Here is a 22843-nt window from a genome sequence, read left to right as displayed (position 1 = left end):
AAAAGGACGCAAAAATATTATAAATTTACTGTTAGCTTCTAACCCTTCCTACAAAACTTTCCTCGGGCTTTGCATTCGGTCACAGAAAATTGGTATGTAGAAATTACAAACAGTTTCGCTAGGTCGTCCTTCTCGATTGACCATCATTTCGAGAAAAGGAATCCAATACTCATGAAACTTACCAGTTTAAATGACAGATATGTAAACTTTAATCTGGCATTTATACATTATTTTAGTTTATTTATTTACTTACTCTGTACGATATCAAAACTTTGTCCAGATTTCATTCCGCATACGTTAGGTAAGTATATAGTTTGTTGATGTGTTCCTTAAAAATGTCTTATTTGAATTTTTGAACAGGTAATACTGTCATGAGTAAAATTCTAAGTTGAATTTTAAAGGGTAAGTGGTAAGTAAAAGAAAAAAAGATAAAGCGTGAAAATAAATCAAATTAGGCACATGCAATCTGATTAGATTTAACAATCTTCCGAATTAAAGTCAGGCAAAGTGTTAATAAATATATTCTACTTACCAGAACCAGTACCATTCCAAGTGATCTAAATAAAGAAGTCTACAGTAATAATGCAACTGAAAGTGTTCAAGCGTTTGATTATGTTAACCATGCTTACCTTTAAGATAGTAAATGCAAAATAAAATTTAAATTAAGATTCGTATTGGATTAAATACTAATTAGATGAAATTATGTGCAATAAAAAAACATAAATAGTTATTTTCATATCAAACACTAAGTAAAAAATTAGGAGTGCCACAAGGATCAAGCATTGGGCCATTTAATTTTTAAAATGATTCATATATGTCTTATTAGAATCTATGTTGTGTAATGAAAGGCAACACTAATTAGATGTGATTTTGCTTGATTGTATGTATATTCTAGTTGGTATTAGTATTACCATTAGCGTAAGATAAAAGTGAGTGTTATTTTATCAACCCTTTCTCATGCATATTTTCCAATAGGATATATCTAGCACATACGCAAATTAGATTGCATTTTTGGGGAAAATGAAGATAATATGAGATGTCATCTAGGTAAAGGGACATTGTCGATGGCGGTGGCGCTTACGTCCCGCGGCGTCGTATTTGTATACAAACATAGCTCATAATGCCGTAAGCGCCATCGACAATAAGGTCCCTTTACCCAGATAACGTCACATATTTGTTTTTTTTTTTTTTTTTGTAAACCTTGTAGATCGTACGCGTTCGCCCTGGAAAAGGGTTAAGAGCAGTAAACGTAATTGACTATCGAATAGTTCAAATTGAGTGAGCGAAATGAGACCCGAAGGAGTATAGTCCTCTAGACTTATAGTTTAAATTGAGTGAGCGAAATGAGACCCGAAGGAGTATAGTCCTAGACTTATAAGTCAGTCTAGGTAGTGTTAATTCAGGTAGGGAGACACATATAAGAGCTCTTTCTTCATAAGTCTGTAGGTATAGATCAGTGCTTGTTAGTTCTAAGCTAGCCAGTGAGGTCAGCGTGAGTGACCTAACGAAGTCTGAAGGTCTAGATCAGTGCTGTTAGTTCTAAGCTAGCCAGTGAGGTCAACGTGAGTGACCTAGCGAAGTCTGAAGGTCTAGGTCAGTGCTGTTAGTTCTAAGCTAGCCAGTGAGGTCCGCGTGAGTGACCTGGCTAAGCCTGAAGGTCTACGTCAGTGCTTGTTAGTTCTAAGCTAGCCAGTGAGGTCAACGTGAGTGACCTGGCGGGGTCGCTTAGCCGCAGTCGCGTCATCTTCGGCCTCCTCGTTACCGGCTGCCGTAGGGGGAAGGCTGGAAATAAAACAAAAGTTTAGGCACAAAAAAATTACATAATTTTTTTGTATGTATGGATATTGTTGATCGTAATACATATTTGCCTTATCGTGAAATTCCAAGACATATCGTGAAACGCGAAAAATATTTCGTCTTCCTTTGAGCCAACGGATTACAGCTACGAAAACCTGGTGCCCTACCGATTAACAGGGATGACGACTGATAAAAAAAGGCATTCTAAAAATACTGAACATATATTTTTCGCTTTTTCTAATTAATGAAAAAATACAAAGATATCAAAGTTCCGGAGTGGGGGCTTGTGATCACTTCTAAGTAAAAATTGTACCTAGGCGTGACGTCACGCAAAACTTCAACGGACTGTATCGTCGTCATACTCGTCATTTTTCGTTTACGAAAAAAATAAAAAATACGTGTCTAAAATTCTTTGATAATCTAACTGACGGACCAATTAGTTTTTTTTTAGTCGTCTCGCCTATTTTAGAAATTATATAAATCGCACAAATAAATAGTGCGAGAAGGACGGCCTGACGTTATATCATTTATTACGCGACATAGTTTCAAGATGATATATACCCGTGCTTAGAGTAATGGAGGCCAGCTCTCCGTACTAGTTGCCGTGCTAGAGGGAACAACTCATCGCGGCGTGTCAGCAACGCGGGGACGCATCGACACATTTGTGCCGCTGCTTCGTTTACCATCACCTGTAAAAGAAATGGTAAAATATTGTTCAAGATAAAATGGACTGACAGAGTAACAAATTTAAGAGTTCTAGAAATAATGGAAAAAGACCTAGAAATCGTATCAACAATAAAGAAAAGAAAGGCAGCATATTTCGGACATATATATAGAAACAATAAATATAACCTACTGAAATTGATAATTGAAGGAAAAATTGAAGGGAAGCGTGGCCGTGGTAGAAGGCGCATATCATGGAGTAGGAATATAAAAGACTGGTTAAAAGTGAAGAGCATAGACAAACTAATTCGCATGACTGAAAATAGAGAGACATATGGTCGCCGACCTCCTGGACGGAGATGGTACATGAAGAAGAAGAAGAAAATATTGTTTAATTAAATACTTAAGTTTAGACATTTTTATATTAAAGGGAAAAATTGAAAAATGTACGCTTCCGGCGGGACTTGAACCTGCATCCTCTGCAATCCGTGCATTGCTCTTAACTAATTGAGCTACGGAAGCCGCGCCGGACGTCGCAAATCTTTCCATTGCTTTCCTTATGTACACACGTATTTTTCTAATTTTTTTCTCCTTTTTCTTTTAATATAAAAATGTTTAGAATCGTTAGCGGACGTTTCTGCTTGTTAAATTAATTTACTTTAGTTTAGGTCTAATACAATATGAAGAATAAGTGAAAGTCATTGATCCAAATTCTTATGAAACAAACCGTTTAGATTTTATATTTACCTCATGCAGCGTTAAAGGCTTCTCCGGTTTCCTCTTGCAGTCGAACCTGCCGTATATCGCCGCGTACTTCCTAATCTCCTCCATCCTTCTCGGATCCGCTTCCGGCATCATCATCACCAGCTCCAAGTCTTTGCACATCTTCTTCTTCGTGTTCTGAGGCTTTGGTTCTAGCTGCGGCAAATGCTTGCTTAACTTCTCCGCCGCGGCCGCTAATTTTTGAACATGGACGTCTAATAACACTGGGGTTAACTGGACTGGGGATGTTACTGAGCTTGGACTAGAGCCTGCTGAAGGAGGGCAGGCGGATTGAGGGGAGAAACTTCTGGAAGCGGTGGTTGTGACAGGGGCTGCTGCAGGGGAGGACGGTAGACTATTTTTGTAAAATTATTATGGACAGGACTAGCATTAGGTTGGGAAGCTGTGCTGCCGCAGCTGTTTTCTGGGGCGCCAGGGGAAGGGCTGTACATTGGCCTGCTTTCTGGGGAGCTGACTGTGCGGGGGAGACTAGGTAGCGTGGGCATGTTGAGTAATCTTTGGTTGCAGACGAAGGGGTTCTCGGTGGGGCAGAGGGGCACTATGGGGATCTGGAAGAGCGCGGGGTTGTTGACCCACTCCTGCAGGGCCTTCTGCAGGCGGCGCACGTGGAGCGGCTTGGACGCCATGCCGACGAGGGCCATGATCTCGAGGAACTCTTCTTCGCCGGCGTCGCATAGTTGTTGGACATCGTCACCGCCTGGAATGCAAATAAATCAAGTAAATTTTTGGATAGATCGTCACCTTTTTTTTAGTATGAATAGGTAGACGTTTGACCACGATCACACCTGATGGTAAGTGATGATGCAGTCTACGGTGGAGCACGCTTACCTATGAGTTACCTATTTACTCTTTTCACCTAAAACATATAACATATTCCTATCTACTATAAGTAGAATGGTAGGACACTTGTGTGAACCCGACATGCAATTTACTAAAATTGCAATATTTAGACATGTAGGTACCAACGTATTAGTTACGGTATCTTAATCTAACATTTAAAAAAAGGGTAATACACACTTCCAGCTTTCAAAACCGATTTTTTTAGGTAAAATATTTTCTACTAGTTTTTGAAGTTTATTTCATTGTATTTTCAAATTCACACATTAGTACCTAATCCTTGCACGATTAATCATAAGGGTCTTTATATTACATGCCTTTTCAATATCATGAGTCACTTATTTGTCGAAGAAGTCTCAGTAACGAGCACTAGGCTGAAAAACTTAATTTGCATAATCACAACTTGCAAAGAAAAGTATTTCAAACAAAATAGGATTAACTATCTTCGAAAGCCCCTAAAATTTCTTAAGACTCCTTATTCCTTAGAGCGCTCATCAATTTCACGAAACGGCCATCGATAGATGGCGTTGGCGCTCGGTACGCGAGCACCTGCAACTCAACGCGCGTTTCAACGCCGACACAAATAATCTTGATAGTTAGTAAATAAGGTGTATGAATGTAGTAAAAGTATAGTAGTCTACATATACATATATAAATACAGGTTTCCTAATTGATTGATTCAACAACCAACACCGCTGAGCCGAAACTACGAAAGCTAGAAAGTCGAAATTTGTATAGATTGCATTAACAAAATTTCGAAGAGATAAGAATCGATTATGAAAATTTACACCCCTAGTAGAGGGAAAAAGGGGGTGAAAGTTTGTATCGGGATCAATTTGTTTTTTTTTATTAAGAAAATTTTAGTTAGGAACTTGAAATTAGAGAATAGTTTAATAGTGATTTCTGTTTTTTTATTGAATGTATATGCATACTGATTGGTCCCATTTTTATCAGAACCCAGTTCTGATGATGGGATCCTGGAGAAATCCAGGGAACTCCTCAAGTCTGAAAGGCATACATATAGCGATTTTTGTGTTTTTATATGAATAGCATGCATTTACGTACGGAACAATGACATTTGGTGCAGTGGAACTGTTGATGATGGTCAGACCGGAACTCCCTAAATCTAAACGGCACAGTTATAGTGACTTTCATATTTTTATAAGAACAGCATGCACTTACGTCCAGAATAGTGACATTTGGTGCAGTGGAACTGCTCATGATGTTGTGTCACTTTTTAACCATCGCCTCAAATCTCTCAAGGAAGGACGGTTCTCAATTCGTCTGTTTTTTTTTGTTTGTTCCTCGATATCTCCGTCGTTACTGGACCGATTTAAAAAATTTAATAATTAAAGCATTAAAAGCAGTTTTAAAAAATACCTACACATTTCTACATGTGCTCTGCCTACCCCTTTATGGGATACAGGCGTGATTGTATGTATGTATTTGTACATAATCCAACATTCGCAAGTAGCTTTCATCAGAACCCAAAAGGCGGCGGTTTTTTTTTCTTAAAAATTATTAAACGTTTTTTTTATGGGATAGGAGGCAAACGAGCAGACAAGTTGCCTGATGGTAAGCGATCACTGCCGGCTATGGACACCCGAAGCACCAGAAGTGTTGGTGCGTTGCCGGCCTTTAAGATGGATGTACGTTCTTTTCTTGAAGGTTTGAAGGTCGCATCGGTCCGGAAATACCGCTGGCAACAATTCATTCCACAGTTTAACTGTGCATGACGTGACCTGTGCAAAACATTGCGTCTTAGAAACATTTGAAAGGGTGAAAATCAAATTATGTACATGTTCGTTCTAAAAGTAGCTGATCAAACATCGTCGGTTTGGAAAGCCTGCGGTTAAATTTTTGCTCCTTCCTTACTATACATATTTTATTTAGAGGGTTTTGAGATTTAGGTAATAAAACAACGCTTCATTAGGTTTAATAGCATTATGTAAAGTATAATGTCAATGTAAGTGCAAGCAGTCTTATGAATAGAATAGCAGTTCTGTTGACCACCTCCTGACTCCATCATGATTCATGGGACCTTGGACCTCATCTAGTTCGATGGTGCTCGTCAGCCCAAATCTAATGAGCCCGAACATGATGGGGTTATGATGAGGAGAATAGCAGTTCTGTTGGCCACCTCCTGACCCCGTCATGAGACCTTGGACCTCATCTAGTTCGATGGTGCTCGTCAGCCCAAATCTAATGAGCCCAAACATGATGGGGTTATGATGAGGAGAATAGCAGTTCTGTTGACCACCTCCTGAGTCCATCATGAGACCCTGGACCTCATCTAGTTCGATGGTGCTCGTCAGCCCAAATCTAATGAGCCCAAACATGATGGGGTTATGATGAGGAGAATAGCAGTTCTGTTGACCACCTCCTGACTCCATCATGAGACCTTGGACCTCATCTAGTTCGATGGTGCTCGTCAGCCCAAATCTAATGAGCCCGAACATGATGGGGTTATGATGAGGAGAATAGCAGTTCTGTTGGCCACCTCCTGACCCCGTCATGAGACCTTGGACCTCATCTAGTTCGATGGTGCTCGTCAGCCCAAATCTAATGAGCCCAAATATGATGGGGTTATGATGAGGAGAATAGCAGTTCTGTTGACCACCTCCTGACTCCATCATGAGACCTTGGACCTCATCTAGATCGATGGTGCTCATCAGCCCAAATCTAATGAGCCCAAACATGGTGGAGTTATGATAAGTAGAATAGCAGTTCTGTTGAACATCTCCTGCCTGACTCCATCATCATGAGAACCAGAACCTCATCCTGGTCCCAAAATATAATAATAATTCAAACTCTCAACAAACTTCACGTATAACTTAAAATCCAAAATCATATGAAAAGCATGTCGAATGCTAAAATTGCATAAGGTGTAAAAAGGATCAAGATTTGTTTTGTCGCAGTTTACGGCACTTCTCGGAACTATCGCGCTGCTTACGAAAGCTAGGTGCGCCGGACGATCAAACGCAGGTCCGTTGTCTTCGAGCGCTCGGCGCAGACTGAGCGGGCTCGCGTTAGCACAGTGTCTTTTATTCGAATTTTAGGTGTTTTAAAAACATATCTATCGACAGAAAGGTATGTCTTATATGTATGATTTTTTTTTTATAGGTCAATAAGAAGTTCTAGTTTAGGATAATATTATTTAAGAGTTACAAAAAATGCAGGAATCGCAGGAAAAATACATAATGTAAACCTCTTTTTATCGAAAAAATGGGGAGGATACGGAAGGTATTTATCCACCATTTCAAGTAAATCTTAAAATGTCAAAGTATTAGCTAACTCGTACAGGATATAACAAATAGGATTGTGATCATTTATTACCCAAAATAACATTTTTAACAGCACAATCACGATTCTAAACGAGCTATTCCACTACGAAATTTGAAAACGTCTTTCGAAAAAACTGATTTTTCGGAAGTATAAAAAGACATATTTTAAAGTAGTACCAATTGACTTTCTAGCTTAAGATATGTACTTTTAGGAACATTATCATTTTTTTAATAATCATTTATAGTTTCTTTATAATTTTGAATGAAAAAGGTTCTATTTTGCAAAAAACGCTCGTCTTTAGGAATAAGGCCTCTTAAGTCCAAAAAAAATTAACCAATTCATCTAATCCCATAACATTAATATGCAAAACTAGCGGGGCAAGCTCATTCCGCTATCATTGTTCAGCAAAAACGTGTGATTCAATAAAAAAATTCAATTCACACATTTAATTTAAGCAAATATGCAAATTCCTACGTGACCATTTTTGCGAAGAAAAAAAAACAAAAGACAACCGGCCAAAACCCTTCGCCGATGATAGCTAAAAAGTAAAAATTAAGAAAAAAATAATTTGCATGAGATGGAAGGTCCGCGTTTTTTAGGTTCGGTTATGGAAATGTTGTTTTTGCGCATCGCGAACGATGAGAAAGTGTTCTTTCTTGCGTTCCTTCCGCTTATAAGTGTTGGGCTTGAGACGAAACAATGCGGGTCTCATAAAAAGTGGACTAAGATTGTTAACTTAGGTTATTTTATTTATTTATTTTAAACTTTATTGCACAATTGAAAAAAGTATAAATGGCGGACTTAATGCCTTAAGGCATTCTCTACCAGTCAACCATAGGGCAAAACAGAAATTTGCGAATGTGGGTGCAATGAGAAAAAAAAATTAAAAAGCATGGCAACTATTAGCAATTTGCGACAACTATTAACAATATTATTTACAATCAATATAATACATAAATAATACGCTCATATCATTACACATATACTTATACAGAAATATAAATACAAATATATATAGGTTAGGTTGCAGTACAGTAAGACCTAGTTTGGCAGATCATTTTTATTAATCTCAAGAATAGCAATTATTACATGCAATCGATTTTTATTTAAGGTACAGCGGGAAATAACGACTGGGGAGTAATTTTCAACTACCTAATCGATGTTTTTTCATACTTTACAATAAAATTTGCATTATTAAATAGTGTCCACTTGGCACGCGTTATCAGTGGATACTTAAGGATTTCAAGTTAATATGTAGTGTAAAACATGGAAAAAATTCGACCAGTTGAAAATTTCCCTTCAGTCGTAATTGTCCCGCTGTACCTCATGTAGAAAATTATCATCATCATCATCATCATCATCATCATCATCATCATCATATTATTTAAGAGCCAGGCTCTTGTCTTGTCTGTCTTGTCTTGTCTTGTCTGTGTCATATGTAGAAAATATGTTTCAGAAATTAAATTACACCTACATGTTAAGTACTACAATTTTGTATGTGAATATATTTTCATCGAAAAATTCAAAATAATTATAATTAAAGGCTAGATAGGTTTTTACGTGTACCTGATTAAAAAGTTCCATTTACGACCGAATTCTACGACCAAAATACAATGTAAATAACTAACTCCTAATTTTGAGGAGATAACATAAGTTGTCAAAAAAAAGTTTAGCGTATAACTTTTTAAATAAATGGCCCATGTGTACTCGGATATTTTATAGTCGGACCGGAAAGCGTGGTTAATTCGTTTTTTGCGCGCGCCTGCAGCCGTCTCCGACCCCCGCTTTGACTGTATATTATATTATTATGTTGTATATACCAAAGGGTAGTCCTTACGATTATCGTGTTTCACAAGGAGGCTCAATCAAAGTTAGAACCAACAACTTTAAAAACGTTTTATTATACTGTAATACAAGTTTTAGGTATTGTCATTGTACATTTTATTTTCACGGAACACCTTACTTCAATTTCAATTTCAATGCTTTATTGAGCTTTTTACTTGATTCGATTGTTATAGTTACGAATACAAATTTTGCTTTAATACGAGAAATAGTTCTACTTTATAACATTACGTAGGTACATGCCATTCAAGTACAGTCGATTACAAAGAGATGTATCAATTTTTTCACCTTATTACAATGCAATAAGTTGAAAAAGTGGATACATCTCTTTGTAGTCGACTGTACTAGGCTATGACTTGCCATGTAAGTTATTATTATACGTATATTAAGCTCACGCTGAACGCTGATCATTTTGAAATGTATACATAATTATTATAAATAAATTAATATAAACATGATTATACATACCCATTTCGAGTAGCGTGTCGTAGTACGCAAGTAGACTGGCACGCTGCATGACGCGATACAGTTGCAGCTCTGCCTCGTTGGATGGTCGGGATGTCACCACCACTGTGGCCAAACAAAGTATGGTTAATTTTTTTTTTAAGTTTCAATCAACTCCAAAGTCACGTCATGTTTATCTTCAAAGTAAGCCTTCATATTCTACGCTATAGTTAAATTCTACGAAATTCCTAGATAAGCTCAAACAAATTCGGTAAGGTGCATGAGGGTGATTCCGAATGTCGTCTAATTCCGGAAGTCGTATAAAAAAACACCATTATGTCCATCATATCAAGATTCCCCTTTCGAAATTAGTGAGCATTTCTGTGATTCGGAATTACCCTAATGCACCTTACCTGCCTAGGTATAGGTACAGTCAGCAGCAGAAGTTCCGTAGCGGGCAAGGTGTTCACAATGATCCTAACACGCTCTTATTGTCTTAAAAATAAGATCGTGTCAAGTTTATTTTTAACACCTTGCCCGCTACGGAACTTCTGCTGCAGACTGTACTGAACACATATAGTCATTATTATTAAGTTTAATACGGTTTTTTTTTAGTTTTTATTTAATTCTTTTTATTTCATCAAACAACGCACCAAAATTATAAAAGCATTTTATATATAACTCTACTGTTCAAATAAATAGCATTTTATTTTATGTCGCAGTTTATTAATTTTTAACGTATAACGTGTAGTCTGATTAGTTGGTTACTTTTGATGCTAAATGTATATGTAAACGGTTTAATCAATATTATTTTCAAATACTAGTATTTACTTACTCTACCATTTTGTCCAGAGCACATTAATAATTAATACGTGGGCGAAATGATATCATAAATAGAATAAAAAGAAAAAATATTTTACCTAAATTTGCGATGAACGAACACGTTTTTGTGCTCCTAAGTTTGATTTTACTGTCTATTCAAGTCTTGTTAAAATTAAAGAATAATCATACAAGTGTTTAGCGCCATAAAACCACGTTTTAACAGCGGAAATGAGCCCTAAATCGTTTAAAACTCTAATTTACTAAAATGAAATCGCATCCAAAGTTTCCAGAAAGTTATAACGTTCGTGCCCCGAACAATTTGGCGGCAGACTCGCGTGAGGAGAGGCGCTCACAAAAAACAACCCCTTTCAATAACAACCCTACCTATTACCGAAAAGAATCGCCAACCGTTACCAGACGAAAAAATGAAAAGGTTTATATAAAGGGGACGTCTTTTGTTTGGCAGAACGGGTTAAGTCCCGAGCCCCTCGCGCGGCAAAAATATCGATCGTCTATGAAAAAATGTTGCCACCCCTAAACTACCACCCTCGTGCACTATTGGTTTTTATGACGGAAAAAATGTGGGGTGGGTCTATGACTCCACCTCTTGTGCAGGTAGAAAAAGTTTAGAATATTTAAAAAAACGCAACAAAAAATGGGTTGCTTTCATGTGTTTAAGTAAATATGTACTCACGCTTGTATACAGTATATTTAATAACTTTATTCCGATATTCAACGTATATTATACCTGCAAATTTAATGCTTGCACGCTAAAAGCGCATAAATGTCTTATTTACGGGTCTTGGTAACTGGAAAAGCCGACAAATTACTCAATCTATACATATGGATTAGTAACAACACCAATGAGTTTAATAAGTATTTAAGTAGTACACGTGAATTCATAATACTAAACGTTAACTACCGTTAACTGCTTTAATTGAAAGTTAAATAGGTAAATGTATCCTGCAGTTCCTGCAAAGCAATTTTTTTTTGTTAAATGAGCATAGGTACGGGTAGGAGCTCGTATGTAGTAGTTACCTAAGTGAAAAGAATCTGCACTGTAAACAGGTACCTACTAAAATTGATTTGGTTAGATCAGCTTGATAATCAGTGGTTGATGTTACACGAAAATAAAAATAATAAAACAAAATAAATCGATGTCTTAACCGCCACCCTCCAGATAATTTAGTTTTAAAACTTCTTATTTGGCACCGACGACGGCACCGTCATCATTCAAACAACTATGGTTAATTTTGCTATTTAGCATAATTCATGCCGAACCTAAAAAACACATGAGAACATATCCCTAACAAGCCCTTACGCAACTCTTTCTAAAATAAAAAAACCTGTCTCACGATCCAATGTCCAAAAAACACATTTACATAATCTGTGCTCGCAAAAAAAATCGCCACGCATCGGCCTTATGAGAAGGGACGCGCTAACCCGCGCCCTTTGTCTTTTTTTTAATTTTTACTTTTTTTCTGGTCACGTCAGGAATTTGCATACCATTTCAATGTCCTTAATTTCTTTCGCGAGTCTCACGGTGCAAGAAAGTTTTTTAGTGTTTAAAAAAATGTCTTGGGACTCTTGAGAATTTAGATTGTGGAACCTATGTGATTATAATATTTAATTTATGCAACATTATTACTTTTCTGTTGTTTAAGACATCAAGTCAGTTTTTTTAACAAAAATATTCGTCTTGTCTTTGGAATAAAACTATCGCGTAGTTATATTATTATTAATTTTGTATTTATTTTAATGAATATTATTTTATTAATAACTTGTTAATTTCCATTACTTTGGTTTGTGAAACCTGTATTAGGTAAGTACTTGTAAATGTTGTAAAATAAATTTGGTATAGTTTGATACAGAGAGGGAGTAAAAAAATCTAAATAACATTTAGCAGCCTAGTGGAGAGAAAAGGGTCGTGGAATGTATGGAATCTCTAATACTTTTCTCTTTCCGCAAATCCGCACAGACTAGAGAATCTGCTGAACACAAAAATCTAAATTATTGCATTTACTTAATGATAATGAATAATAGGGAGGATATTATTAATTATATAATATACTTAATAAATTAAATAAGTTCAAACGAGAGCAGTAGAACAGTATTCGGTTGAATATTGCCTAATAACTATAATAAAAAAAATACAACAACAATTACTGAGGAAACGACTCAAATAAAGATAAAGATAGCTGTCAAATACGAAGAGTATTATTTTTGCATTTGTTTATTTTAGTCATACAGTTATGGAGAATTTTTGGCCAAAAGCTGCACTTTTGGATGGAAGCAAGCCGCTTTGCATGGTGATAGTAGACATCATAGTAAACGATTTTTTCCGAGGATATCGAAATTTCATCCCTTAGGAAGCCGAGCGTAGCGAGGTGTTTTATGAAAATGAAAAAAATTCTATCTTTTTATTGTATCGTCCGATTTTGACAAAACGTATTATCTCAAATAAAAGGTATTGATTTGTGTAATTTAAAAAAAAAATACAAAGAAAAAAAAATTGAAAGAAAAGTAAGAAAAAAATAAAAAAAAATAAATTTACGTCTCGCACTGAATAACTTCAAAGAATGACAGACAAAATGTACAATGTCGATATACAAGTTTTTTTTAATCGAAGACAGATAAATTTTTAGTTGAAAACTGAAGACCGCATCGAAATCAGATGAGCATTTTTTAAGATACAAGTTGCCAAAGTTGGGAAAGATCGCTTTATATGGCCACTTTGAAATTCCATTGCCAGAAAGTCAGAAATAATATGTTTTTCTGAAACAGAAAAATACATAGTAACAGTACACATCAAAATAAAATTAAAAATTCCGAGGATATTATAATTGCATCCCTTAGAACGACGAGCGTAGCGAGGTCGGTTACGAAAACCGAAAAAAAAATCTCATTTTTTTGTACGTCGTCCGATTTTAACAAAACATGTTTCATTTGAAAGGTATTGCTTTATGTAACTTAAAAAAAAATATTGAAAAAAATTGGAAAAAAAAATGTAAGATTTTTTAAAAAAAAACCTTAATTTTCGTATCACACTGAATAACCGCAAAAAACGGTAGACACCGTGTATAATTTCGATATATGATTTTTTTAAATTAAAGACAAATAAATGCATGATTATAAACTAAAAACCGAATCGAAATCGAATTAGTAGTTTTTAAGATGCAAGTTGTCAAAGTTGGCTTAGTTTGTTTATATGGTCGCTTATAAATTCCTTAGGCAGAAAGTCAGAAACATTATATTTTTCTTACAGTTAAAAGTATGCATAGGTAATAGACATCATTATAAACATTTTTTTACAAGGATATAAAAATTTTATTCCTTAGAAACCCTTAGAAAGACGATCCAATAAAAAAAACTGCCTTTTTTTGTTTTTCGTAACAGACATCGCTACGCTCGGCTTTCCAAGGGATGAATTTTTTATATCCTCGTAAAAAATTGTTTATTATGATGTCTATTACCTATGCATACTTTTAACTGTAAGAAAAATATAATGTTTCTGACTTTCTGCCTAAGGAATTTATAAGCGACCATATAAACAAACTAAGCCAACTTTGACAACTTGCATCTTAAAAACTACTGATTCGATTTCGATTCGGTTTTTAGTTTATAATCATGCATTTATTTGTCTTTAATTTAAAAAAATCATATATCGAAATTATACACCGTGTCTACCGTTTTTTGCGGTTATTCTTACATTTTTTTCCAATTTTTTTCAATATTTTTTTTTAAGTTACATAAAGCAATACCTTTCAAATGAAACATGTTTTGTCAAAATCGGACGAAGTACAAAAAAATGAGATTTTTTTTTCGGTTTTCGTAACCGACCTCGCTACGCTTGTCGTTCTAAGGGATGAAATTATAATATCCTCAGAATTTTTAATTTTATTTTGATGTGTACTGTTACTATGTATTTTTTTGTGTCAGAAAAACATATTATTTCTGACTTTCTGGCAAAGGAATTTCAAAGTGGCCATATAAAGCGATCTTTCCCAAATTTGGCAACTTGTATCTTAAAAAATGCTCATCTGATTTCGATGCGGTCTTCAGTTTTCAACTAAAAATTTATCTGTCTTCGATTAAAAAAAACTCGTATATCGACATTGTACATTTTATCTGTCATTCTTTGAAGTTATTCAGTGCGAGACGTAAATTTACTTTTTTTATTTTTTTCTTACTTTTCTTTCAATTTTTTTTTCTTTGTATTTTTTTTAAATTACACAAATCAATACCTTTCATTTGAGATACGTTTTGTCAAAATCGGACGATACAATAAAAAGATAGAATTTTTTTCATTTTCATAAAACACCTCACTACGCTCGGCTTCCAAGGGATGAAATTTCGATATCCTCGGAAAAAATCGTTTACTATGATGTCTACTATCACCATGCAAAGCGGCTTGCTTCCATCCAAAAGTGCAGCTTTTTTTTCATAACTAGTATGACTATTTGAAATCAATTTATTTTCATCAAAGGAATAATTTCATTCATTCTAATTACATTTGATAAGTTCTGAGCAATAAGAGTTAAATTAGCAGACATTCTTAAAAGGTGAATAGTTTTCATAATTACTTTCTCAAAATCGAATATCATGCTGAAATATCGGCATTCGGCCGAAAGAGGGGGCAGAATATTCGGTATTCAGTTAAAACCACAATTCGAGACGTATCTACACGTAACCATGGAGTGTGCAATTGCAAATAGACTCGCACTTGGCCAATTTTCAGAGACCGGTCGTACCGACGCCAGTAATTTACTTTAGCCAGATGATTGGAAGAGTTTTGCCTTTAAAATACTCTACCTTCATACCCTACCATGCCTACTATCCTAATTAGGTAATTTATACAGGGTGAGGCCTGTAACAAAAGCAAAAAATCAAACTGTAGGCTACACTCCTTAAACTGACCAACATTTGTTCAGTGACTTTTAAAAATTATGAAGTCTTTAAATTTTTAATTTTTCATACAAAATAAATATTAGCTTCAATGTACGCCATTATTGTTGTCATTGACGTTGTCTGTCACACTTTAGACTTAACAGAATTCGCAATACATTACCCCTTAGAAAAAACTTTCAAGGGTGATAAAATTCAAAATACAAGTTATTTTTAAAAGTCGCTGAACAAATGTTGATCAGTATAAGGAGAATAGCCTACAGTTTAATTTTTTGCTTTTGTTACAGGCCCCACTCTGTATAAAACTTAATAAGCCTACTTATATGCATTTTAAAATTCCGAAGTTACGGTCTGCTAAGTAGGTCACAAAGTAAACACATCCATATTTAACCACATATCACGCAACTTCATTTCCATCACAAGCGTCATCCTGTCAAACTCACCAAATAATTAGCATTCTTCCACGTGCACATGCACACTATCGCCGCGTGAGAATCCCAACTAATTCAGACCAAATACGACAGTAATTAGCCTAAAAAACCAAAAAAAAAAAAATAAAAAACCAAAGACAAAATCTTAGCGGATAAACAAGAACGCTTTTGTCATTCGAAATTTGAAATTCGATTGACAAAAGACGCGCGAATGCAAAGAATACGGTGAGCGCGCTAATGATAGAGGCCGGAACAAAACAAAGATGCCGGGATGTGTTCGTGCATACGATTAGATATTTTTTCGCACTTGCACCGTGTGATTGATATGCGTAATACAGTCTTTTATGAATATTAATACCTATTGTGAGTACGCTAACGACTTGAAAAAGTTTGTTTTTTAGAGAGCTTCCGTGCGAATTTTGTGCTCGGGTGTCTTAGCTCTAGAAAAAATACTTTCTATGCTAAATTAAAGACATAAATTAAAATTAATAACGATAGTTCGTGTTTCTTTGACTTTATCGCTCATATTGAGCTTTTCCCATCCATACGTCGTAACGTTTGAGTTCTTCTAATTTTTCCGTGAAAATATTTAGAAATTTACATAGTTGAAGAGTTGAAGATAAGGAGCTGAAAAAAACTGATCTAGCGGATGAACCACAACAGTGGGTCCCGAAACTCGTGTTATTTTAATCTTAATGTTCATTATTATTTATTAATATAACAATTATTCGTAGAACTACAGGAGAAACCTACGTCATTTGTAGAATACTTTGATCAACCAACACCATTGTAGAACACGTTCTAGAGCCGGCGTAGCTGTATTTGACGTTCATATGCGCATTGTAATATGCCTACTTGAAAAATAAATATTTCATTTTCATTTTTTTTTCTACTCGTATCTCTTCTGTGGTCATCATTTAAGCATGTAACACATTCGAAATTTTTATTGAAAAAGTTACAACCGCACAAATAGTATTTTTGTTCATGTGAAATTCAAACCTAACCCATAAAATATAGAGTTTAAATTGGGCTGCAGACTGGTTGTATAATTTAGTGTTTGAGGGAAGGGTTGACCCAACTCCGCCGTTGACTGACAGATGGTCGCGTCGCGTCCAGGGTTGCGATGAATAAAAAAATTGAACAAGGCGTTTTATGGTTGTAGAATTACGTGTTTTTTATTTGTTTTGTGGACTTTAATAGTGAATTAAGGTAAAGTTAATGTATGTTATTCGTTTGCGGCTGCAATTGGTAATTGTATAAATAATTAAAATTACTGGCATTTAAAGGCCTCGAATATAGGACAAGTTAATTATGTAGTGGTGCGTATTTCTTATGACAAGAGAACTATTTATTAATACGGCTATAAAGCATGCTAAAAGTATATTGGAATAATGACAACATTAACGATTATTTATATTTTACAGGATACAATGACCTATAATTACATGTCTCTGTTAGCAAATAGGGAGGTATTGTGTATTTAACGGTAACGAGTTTTTAAAAAAAAAAGCATCAGTGCCTCGAAATAAAAACGGTTAGAAAGAGGAGCTTATTTCCAGACATTATGTAGACAGTAGTTTATGTTTTGATTCGTAAGCCAAATGGTATCTTTACAATCTTTAAGACATATACATTAATGTTAACTCACAGGACACAACTAAGTTTCTTCTAAATATTCAATTTTAATATAATTTTCTATTGATCTAAATTAAATAGGTACCAATTCTATAATTAAATGACTACAACTTGACCACTAGAAAAAATTGCATTTATTTTAAAACGATCCTTCAAAACTTTAAAAACTATGGCTGGGCAACATAAGTTTGATATATTTTTTCAAACCGATCGAAGGTGAGGTGCTAACTATCCGCAGGGTGCGGTATATCAATTAGAACGTCTAATGGGAACATGTGTAAAGGGCCTAAGTGGCGCCTCGGGCATTTGTGGCTTTTCAATTTATATGTTGTCTGTGGTAATTGTTTTTTTTTATATATTGAACTTTCATTTTTAGGGTTCCGTAGTCAACTAGGAACCCTTATAGTTTCGCCATGTCTGTCTGTCTGTCCGTCCGTCCGTCCGTCCGTCCGTCCGTCCGTCCGTCCGTCCGTCCGTCCGTCCGTCCGTCCGTCCGTCCGTCCGTCCGTCCGTCCGTCCGCGGATAATCTCAGTAACCGTAAGCACTAGAAAGCTGAAATTTGGTACCAATATGTATATCAATCACGCCAACAAAGTGCAAAAATAAAAAATAGAAAAAAATGTTTTATTAGGGTACCCCCCCCTACATGTAAAGTGGGGGCTGATATTTTTTTTTCATTCCAACCCCAACGTGTGATATATTGTTGGATAGGTATTTAAAAATGAATAAGGGTTTACTAAGATCGTTTTTTGATAATATTAATATTTTCGGAAATAATCGCTCCTAAAGGAAAAAAAGTGCGTCTTTTAAGTTTTGGCCGTTTCAAATTTCAATTTGCGTATAAATTTCTAAAACATTTCTTATGGCTGTAATAAATCCATAATATGCTGAAATAAAGGTTAATACCATACGTTGCAGGTTGTATTTATCTTTTTAATTTTGTTTACATTGTTGTATTTTATCAAGGTGTGCAATAAAGAGTATTGTATTGTGTATTGTATTGTTTTTTAACCCTAATTATATGAATATACGTGCAGAGAATGCGCCCGCCTTTATTATTATCATGTCTCCCTGTTTTATTATTACCCGAGTCGATTTAGCTTCTTACGCCATCGCATTTTCGGCAATCTGACATGACACGCATTTTAATTCAGTCCATAATTACTGGCTGTATCAAACGGACGGATCGGACAAAACACATGCCGGCCAGCGTTCTAATTTCTTTATTATATTTGATTAACCCTTCAGTAATTACAGAACAGATGCGAACCTGATTAATTACTAAAAAACAGGCACCTGCCATAATCTCACTTTCGTAAAAAAGTTACAAAAACTCTTTATTCGTCTAATCTCGTATGTAAATCGACTAGTCACTGTCTTTTGTTTTTTGTCGGTTCTGATTTGAGTCGGAAGTCATGTGGAATACGTTTTTTCTGGCGAGATTAAGGGCGATGGTTTTATTGGAATCAGCGGTGGGTGATCGGAGTTATCTGCGTATCAGATACGAGCTACTTTCTCAAGTTTAGTATATCCTAAACGCGCCAAAAGTACGATCGGTTTTGGACTTTATCGCAGATTATATATCTGCCACACATTTACACCTAAAATACATTGAAAGCCATACACGAGTGCGATTTCATCACAGCACATTCATAGTTACCTGTTCAAAGGAGAAGCAAGGAAATAATGATACTCACAATTTAATTTTTCATTTTCATCAGATATAGGATACCATTTAAATTCCTCGTGGAAGACTGAAACTTCTCGCCTTTTTTTCAAAATTACTGCCTTTTTTCCTACTGACAGAAATGGCTTATCAAACTATAATAGTCGACGATGGGTTTTAATGCTCCGGAGGATAACGCGGTCATATGTAACGGGTTATACGAATAGTGACACAATAAAAACTTGCTTTTCGTAACGTACTCCAAAAATCTAGGAAGAAAGAGGTCAGACACCCTTTTCTAGCCCCAAAAGTGATTAAACTGGTTACCCCATATAACGTGCATAATCCACACACAACAACGGACTGGCACGGCAACCCGACACCCGCGGTCCAGCGGACCCCTCATTAGAATCTTCCAAATTCAAAACATCTTCCCGGAAATAAAAAAATCATGTCAGTGGGGTCATTTATTCCCACAGACCTTGCACCTTACGGCCAGCGAAAACAAACTAATAATTTGAACCCTTCCGCGTTTTTTAACCATAGACAAACCATAGAGTACTTCCGTGAGAACATCAAACATGACCATAGAGTAAGGAGGAGGAAAAAACGAAGGGGGCGAGTGGACAGTTGGTGAGTTATTACTGAGATAAAGACCCTGATCTGAATAGAAAAGGTGGTCGATTCTTTTTAGTCTTATTGATCAAATTGCCGATAAGGGTTTGTTAAAATGTAGTTGGATAAGTTTTTATGACTCTTATTCAAACTACTAAGTACACGTCAGTAGGTACTTACGCATTATAATATTAAGTGTCCAAGTGTCCATGTTTGTCAATTTTGCGATTCTGTATAATTAAGGGAATTTTCTACAGTTATGTCTCCAGTACTACTCTTACAGGAGTAGGTAGGAACCTATAAACATATTACTATACCATACTAATACATCATATGTATTTACTGATCACGAACTGTCGACATTTCTTACAATAATGAAAATTAATAATGGTCATTGATCGCAAAATAGTGCGGTGTACTGCATCGCTATAGATGGAGGTTGATGTGCATTTGCTGCTAAAAAGAGCGTGAAAACAATATAGATTATTATTCTCGCAATGCCATTTCGAACCAGGAATGTAATAAGAACGAAATAAACACTAATTGCGTTACAAGTCGCCTACAGTGTACAAACGCATTCTCACGTTGGCATCATTAGGTTTTTTATCATGCTTTTTCACTCCTTTATTACTCGCCCTCTTGATGCCTCTCCCTCACCTTCCCTGTACAGGTGTCTATATAAAAAAACCTTATGAAGCGTTAACTATAGACTATAGAGCGATGTGGGTTCCCGCGTTTTTGTGACAGCCCGCCTTTTTTCGAAACAATATGAAAAACAGTGTGAGAATACCGTGAGAGGTTAATTCAATATTTACATTTAATCGTTTCTTGATTCATAACTTTTCAAAGTATAATATGTTTCGAAAAAGTAAACTTGTAATTTTCAAAAAATGTTAAAAAATGATTTAGACATAACATTATCATCACTAAAATAACAATATACAATAGGTAATTAATTAACGAGATAACCGTGCATGTTCACCGCCTCTAATTATAGGTACCTGTGAATGCTTAGCTTAGAACCGCACATAGGTAAGTACCTGGATTTTGTTATTTTTTTATTTTATACGCCCAGAATTTGAGAATAATAAATAAATATAGATCAAATAATTAATTGAAATACGGTTGTACTCACGTTATTATATCGCTATTGCTGCGACATGTTTCGGGCCAATTCGGAGGCCCCTCTTCAGGCGTATAGGAGTTCACGCGACGGCTAGACTCCGCAAACGTGACGACACACGACTCACACGACACACAACGTGATAACGTGAGTACAACCGTATTTCAATTAATTATTTGAATATGTCTCACGGAAGTTTAACGTGTAGAATATAGATCAAGCCATTACTGTAGGTACTTGTACAAGAATGAAATAGTACACCATAGCAAAATAATTCATGTTATATAACATGAATTATTTTATATTTACTGGTTATTCTAAAGTTTTCAGGACTCCTGAGTAAAAATGTCCTGAGTTTTTTCATCTCCCAATATTTATTCTAAGCTGGCTAAAAAATACAAACACCGACAGTGTGGAATAAAATTAAAAATAATGACTATCAAATTTGACGGCGGACCAGAGACACATGTTACTTCCGATTCAATGCTGGCCACTAAAATCAGAACCCCTTAAAAATACAACAGCGGCATCCGCAATCATTCAAATTAACAATTAAAAAGAAATAAAACAAATCTCTCTGGTCGGGCGGGAAACAACTGACGTTTATTTTTTTTATTCTAACAGGTGGCAAAGGGTTAAGATGGTGACTAATGCTTATTCCTTGGAGAAAGCGTGACAAAGTAACAGACAAAATATTAACATGTGTTAGATTCGTTAATTAATTTAGGGATGAAATTGAAAGTTTACCCTTTCCCTTGTGGTTTTCTAACAAATTGATTTAATACCACCATTTCATCATTTTTATTATTATTGACAAAGTGACTACTGATGTACGTAGTTTAATTTATGTTTCTGTTTTTTTATTACATGTAGTAGGTATGGCTACTATTTCATTGTTCTTAATTTTTTTATGAAATTAAAATGTTTAATTTTTTTATTTTAATGAAATTTACATTCTGTAATCTGTAACTTCAAACACAATCTTCCACAAACCACAAAGTCACATTTCCTTGATTAAAAAGTCGTAAAACAAACAATAAACCCTATCCTATCTATGATCATCCGATGTAACCACTGACCTACATCCGGCCAGCTCTATATTGCTGTAACCATAGAGTTTAAATTTCTTTGGTATTTACTTTGGCGGCATGTCGCTAGTGGGTCAGGCGACAGAGGCAAGGTTTTTTGCCACTTCTGATGGCTTGGGTGCATTAAAACTATATTTGGGTAATGGAGTTAATAGGCTATTGAATTTGGTGCGACGGCAAACATAGCGTGATACTGTATATAAGGCGTAGCTTTTTTAACCGCAATTATTGCCGATAAAAGATAATTATATTCACAATTTCTGTGCGGCACGGTTTTTATGCTTTAAGGGAATGTTTTCATATGCAGTACACTCATAGCGGGACCATCTAAACACTTCATCAACCCTTAAGTTAAGGTGTAGGTATTTCATTTTCAGACTTCAATGTCTGCGATGTAGTGACTGTACATATAGTGTGTAAAAGTTAGCATGCTAACCAACGAAACTGCAGACTAAATACAAACTATAGTTTATATACGTGATTTAGGTAATATTCGCGATATTTTATTTGTCATATTTATATATCTTAAAAAAACTTCGCACTGTTAATTATAAATTATAAGTTAATATTCAAGGAAATATTATTACGTTTAATTGTGAGGTCCCTCAGAATGGACTCTTCATCACAGCCCCAAATTTTATCCAAATATGCGTAAAATTTTCTGCAAGAGAAGTTTTCTCTGAAACAAGGTAGTTGTATATAACGAAACTTACAACAAAAAGTAAAATCGGCTCACATGACAAAATACTTCAGCTGTAGGCGTATTGCGTGCCAAATTCCGCCTACAACTTACTTGACTTTGTAATTCGCGTGGTCGGTGTGTGGTAGGCGTGTGGCTTAGCTCCCTTCCAAGTCAACTGATTGTACAATCAGTTGTAAAACTCGACATAGTTAGTGGAGGCAGAA

General features: G+C 35.4%; 1 protein-coding gene across 1 annotated transcript in view; it reads right to left on the bottom strand.

The window, feature by feature from the left end:
- LOC125233337 (NGFI-A-binding protein homolog) overlaps positions 1–22843 on the bottom strand; it is a 43952-nt gene that overhangs the window by 3195 nt on the left and 17914 nt on the right. The window contains 5 exon segments of the mRNA XM_048139320.1: positions 1713–1782; positions 2359–2486; positions 3208–3578; positions 3581–3940; positions 9676–9777. Of these exon segments, the coding sequence (XP_047995277.1) occupies positions 1713–1782; positions 2359–2486; positions 3208–3578; positions 3581–3940; positions 9676–9777 (1031 nt within the window).

Source organism: Leguminivora glycinivorella, chromosome 1 (genome assembly GCF_023078275.1).
Source record: "Leguminivora glycinivorella isolate SPB_JAAS2020 chromosome 1, LegGlyc_1.1, whole genome shotgun sequence".
In the NCBI taxonomy this organism is placed as follows: domain Eukaryota; kingdom Metazoa; phylum Arthropoda; class Insecta; order Lepidoptera; family Tortricidae; genus Leguminivora; species Leguminivora glycinivorella.
Note: the sequence above shows the minus strand (reverse complement) of the source record. Positions and strands in the feature narration are given on the sequence as shown.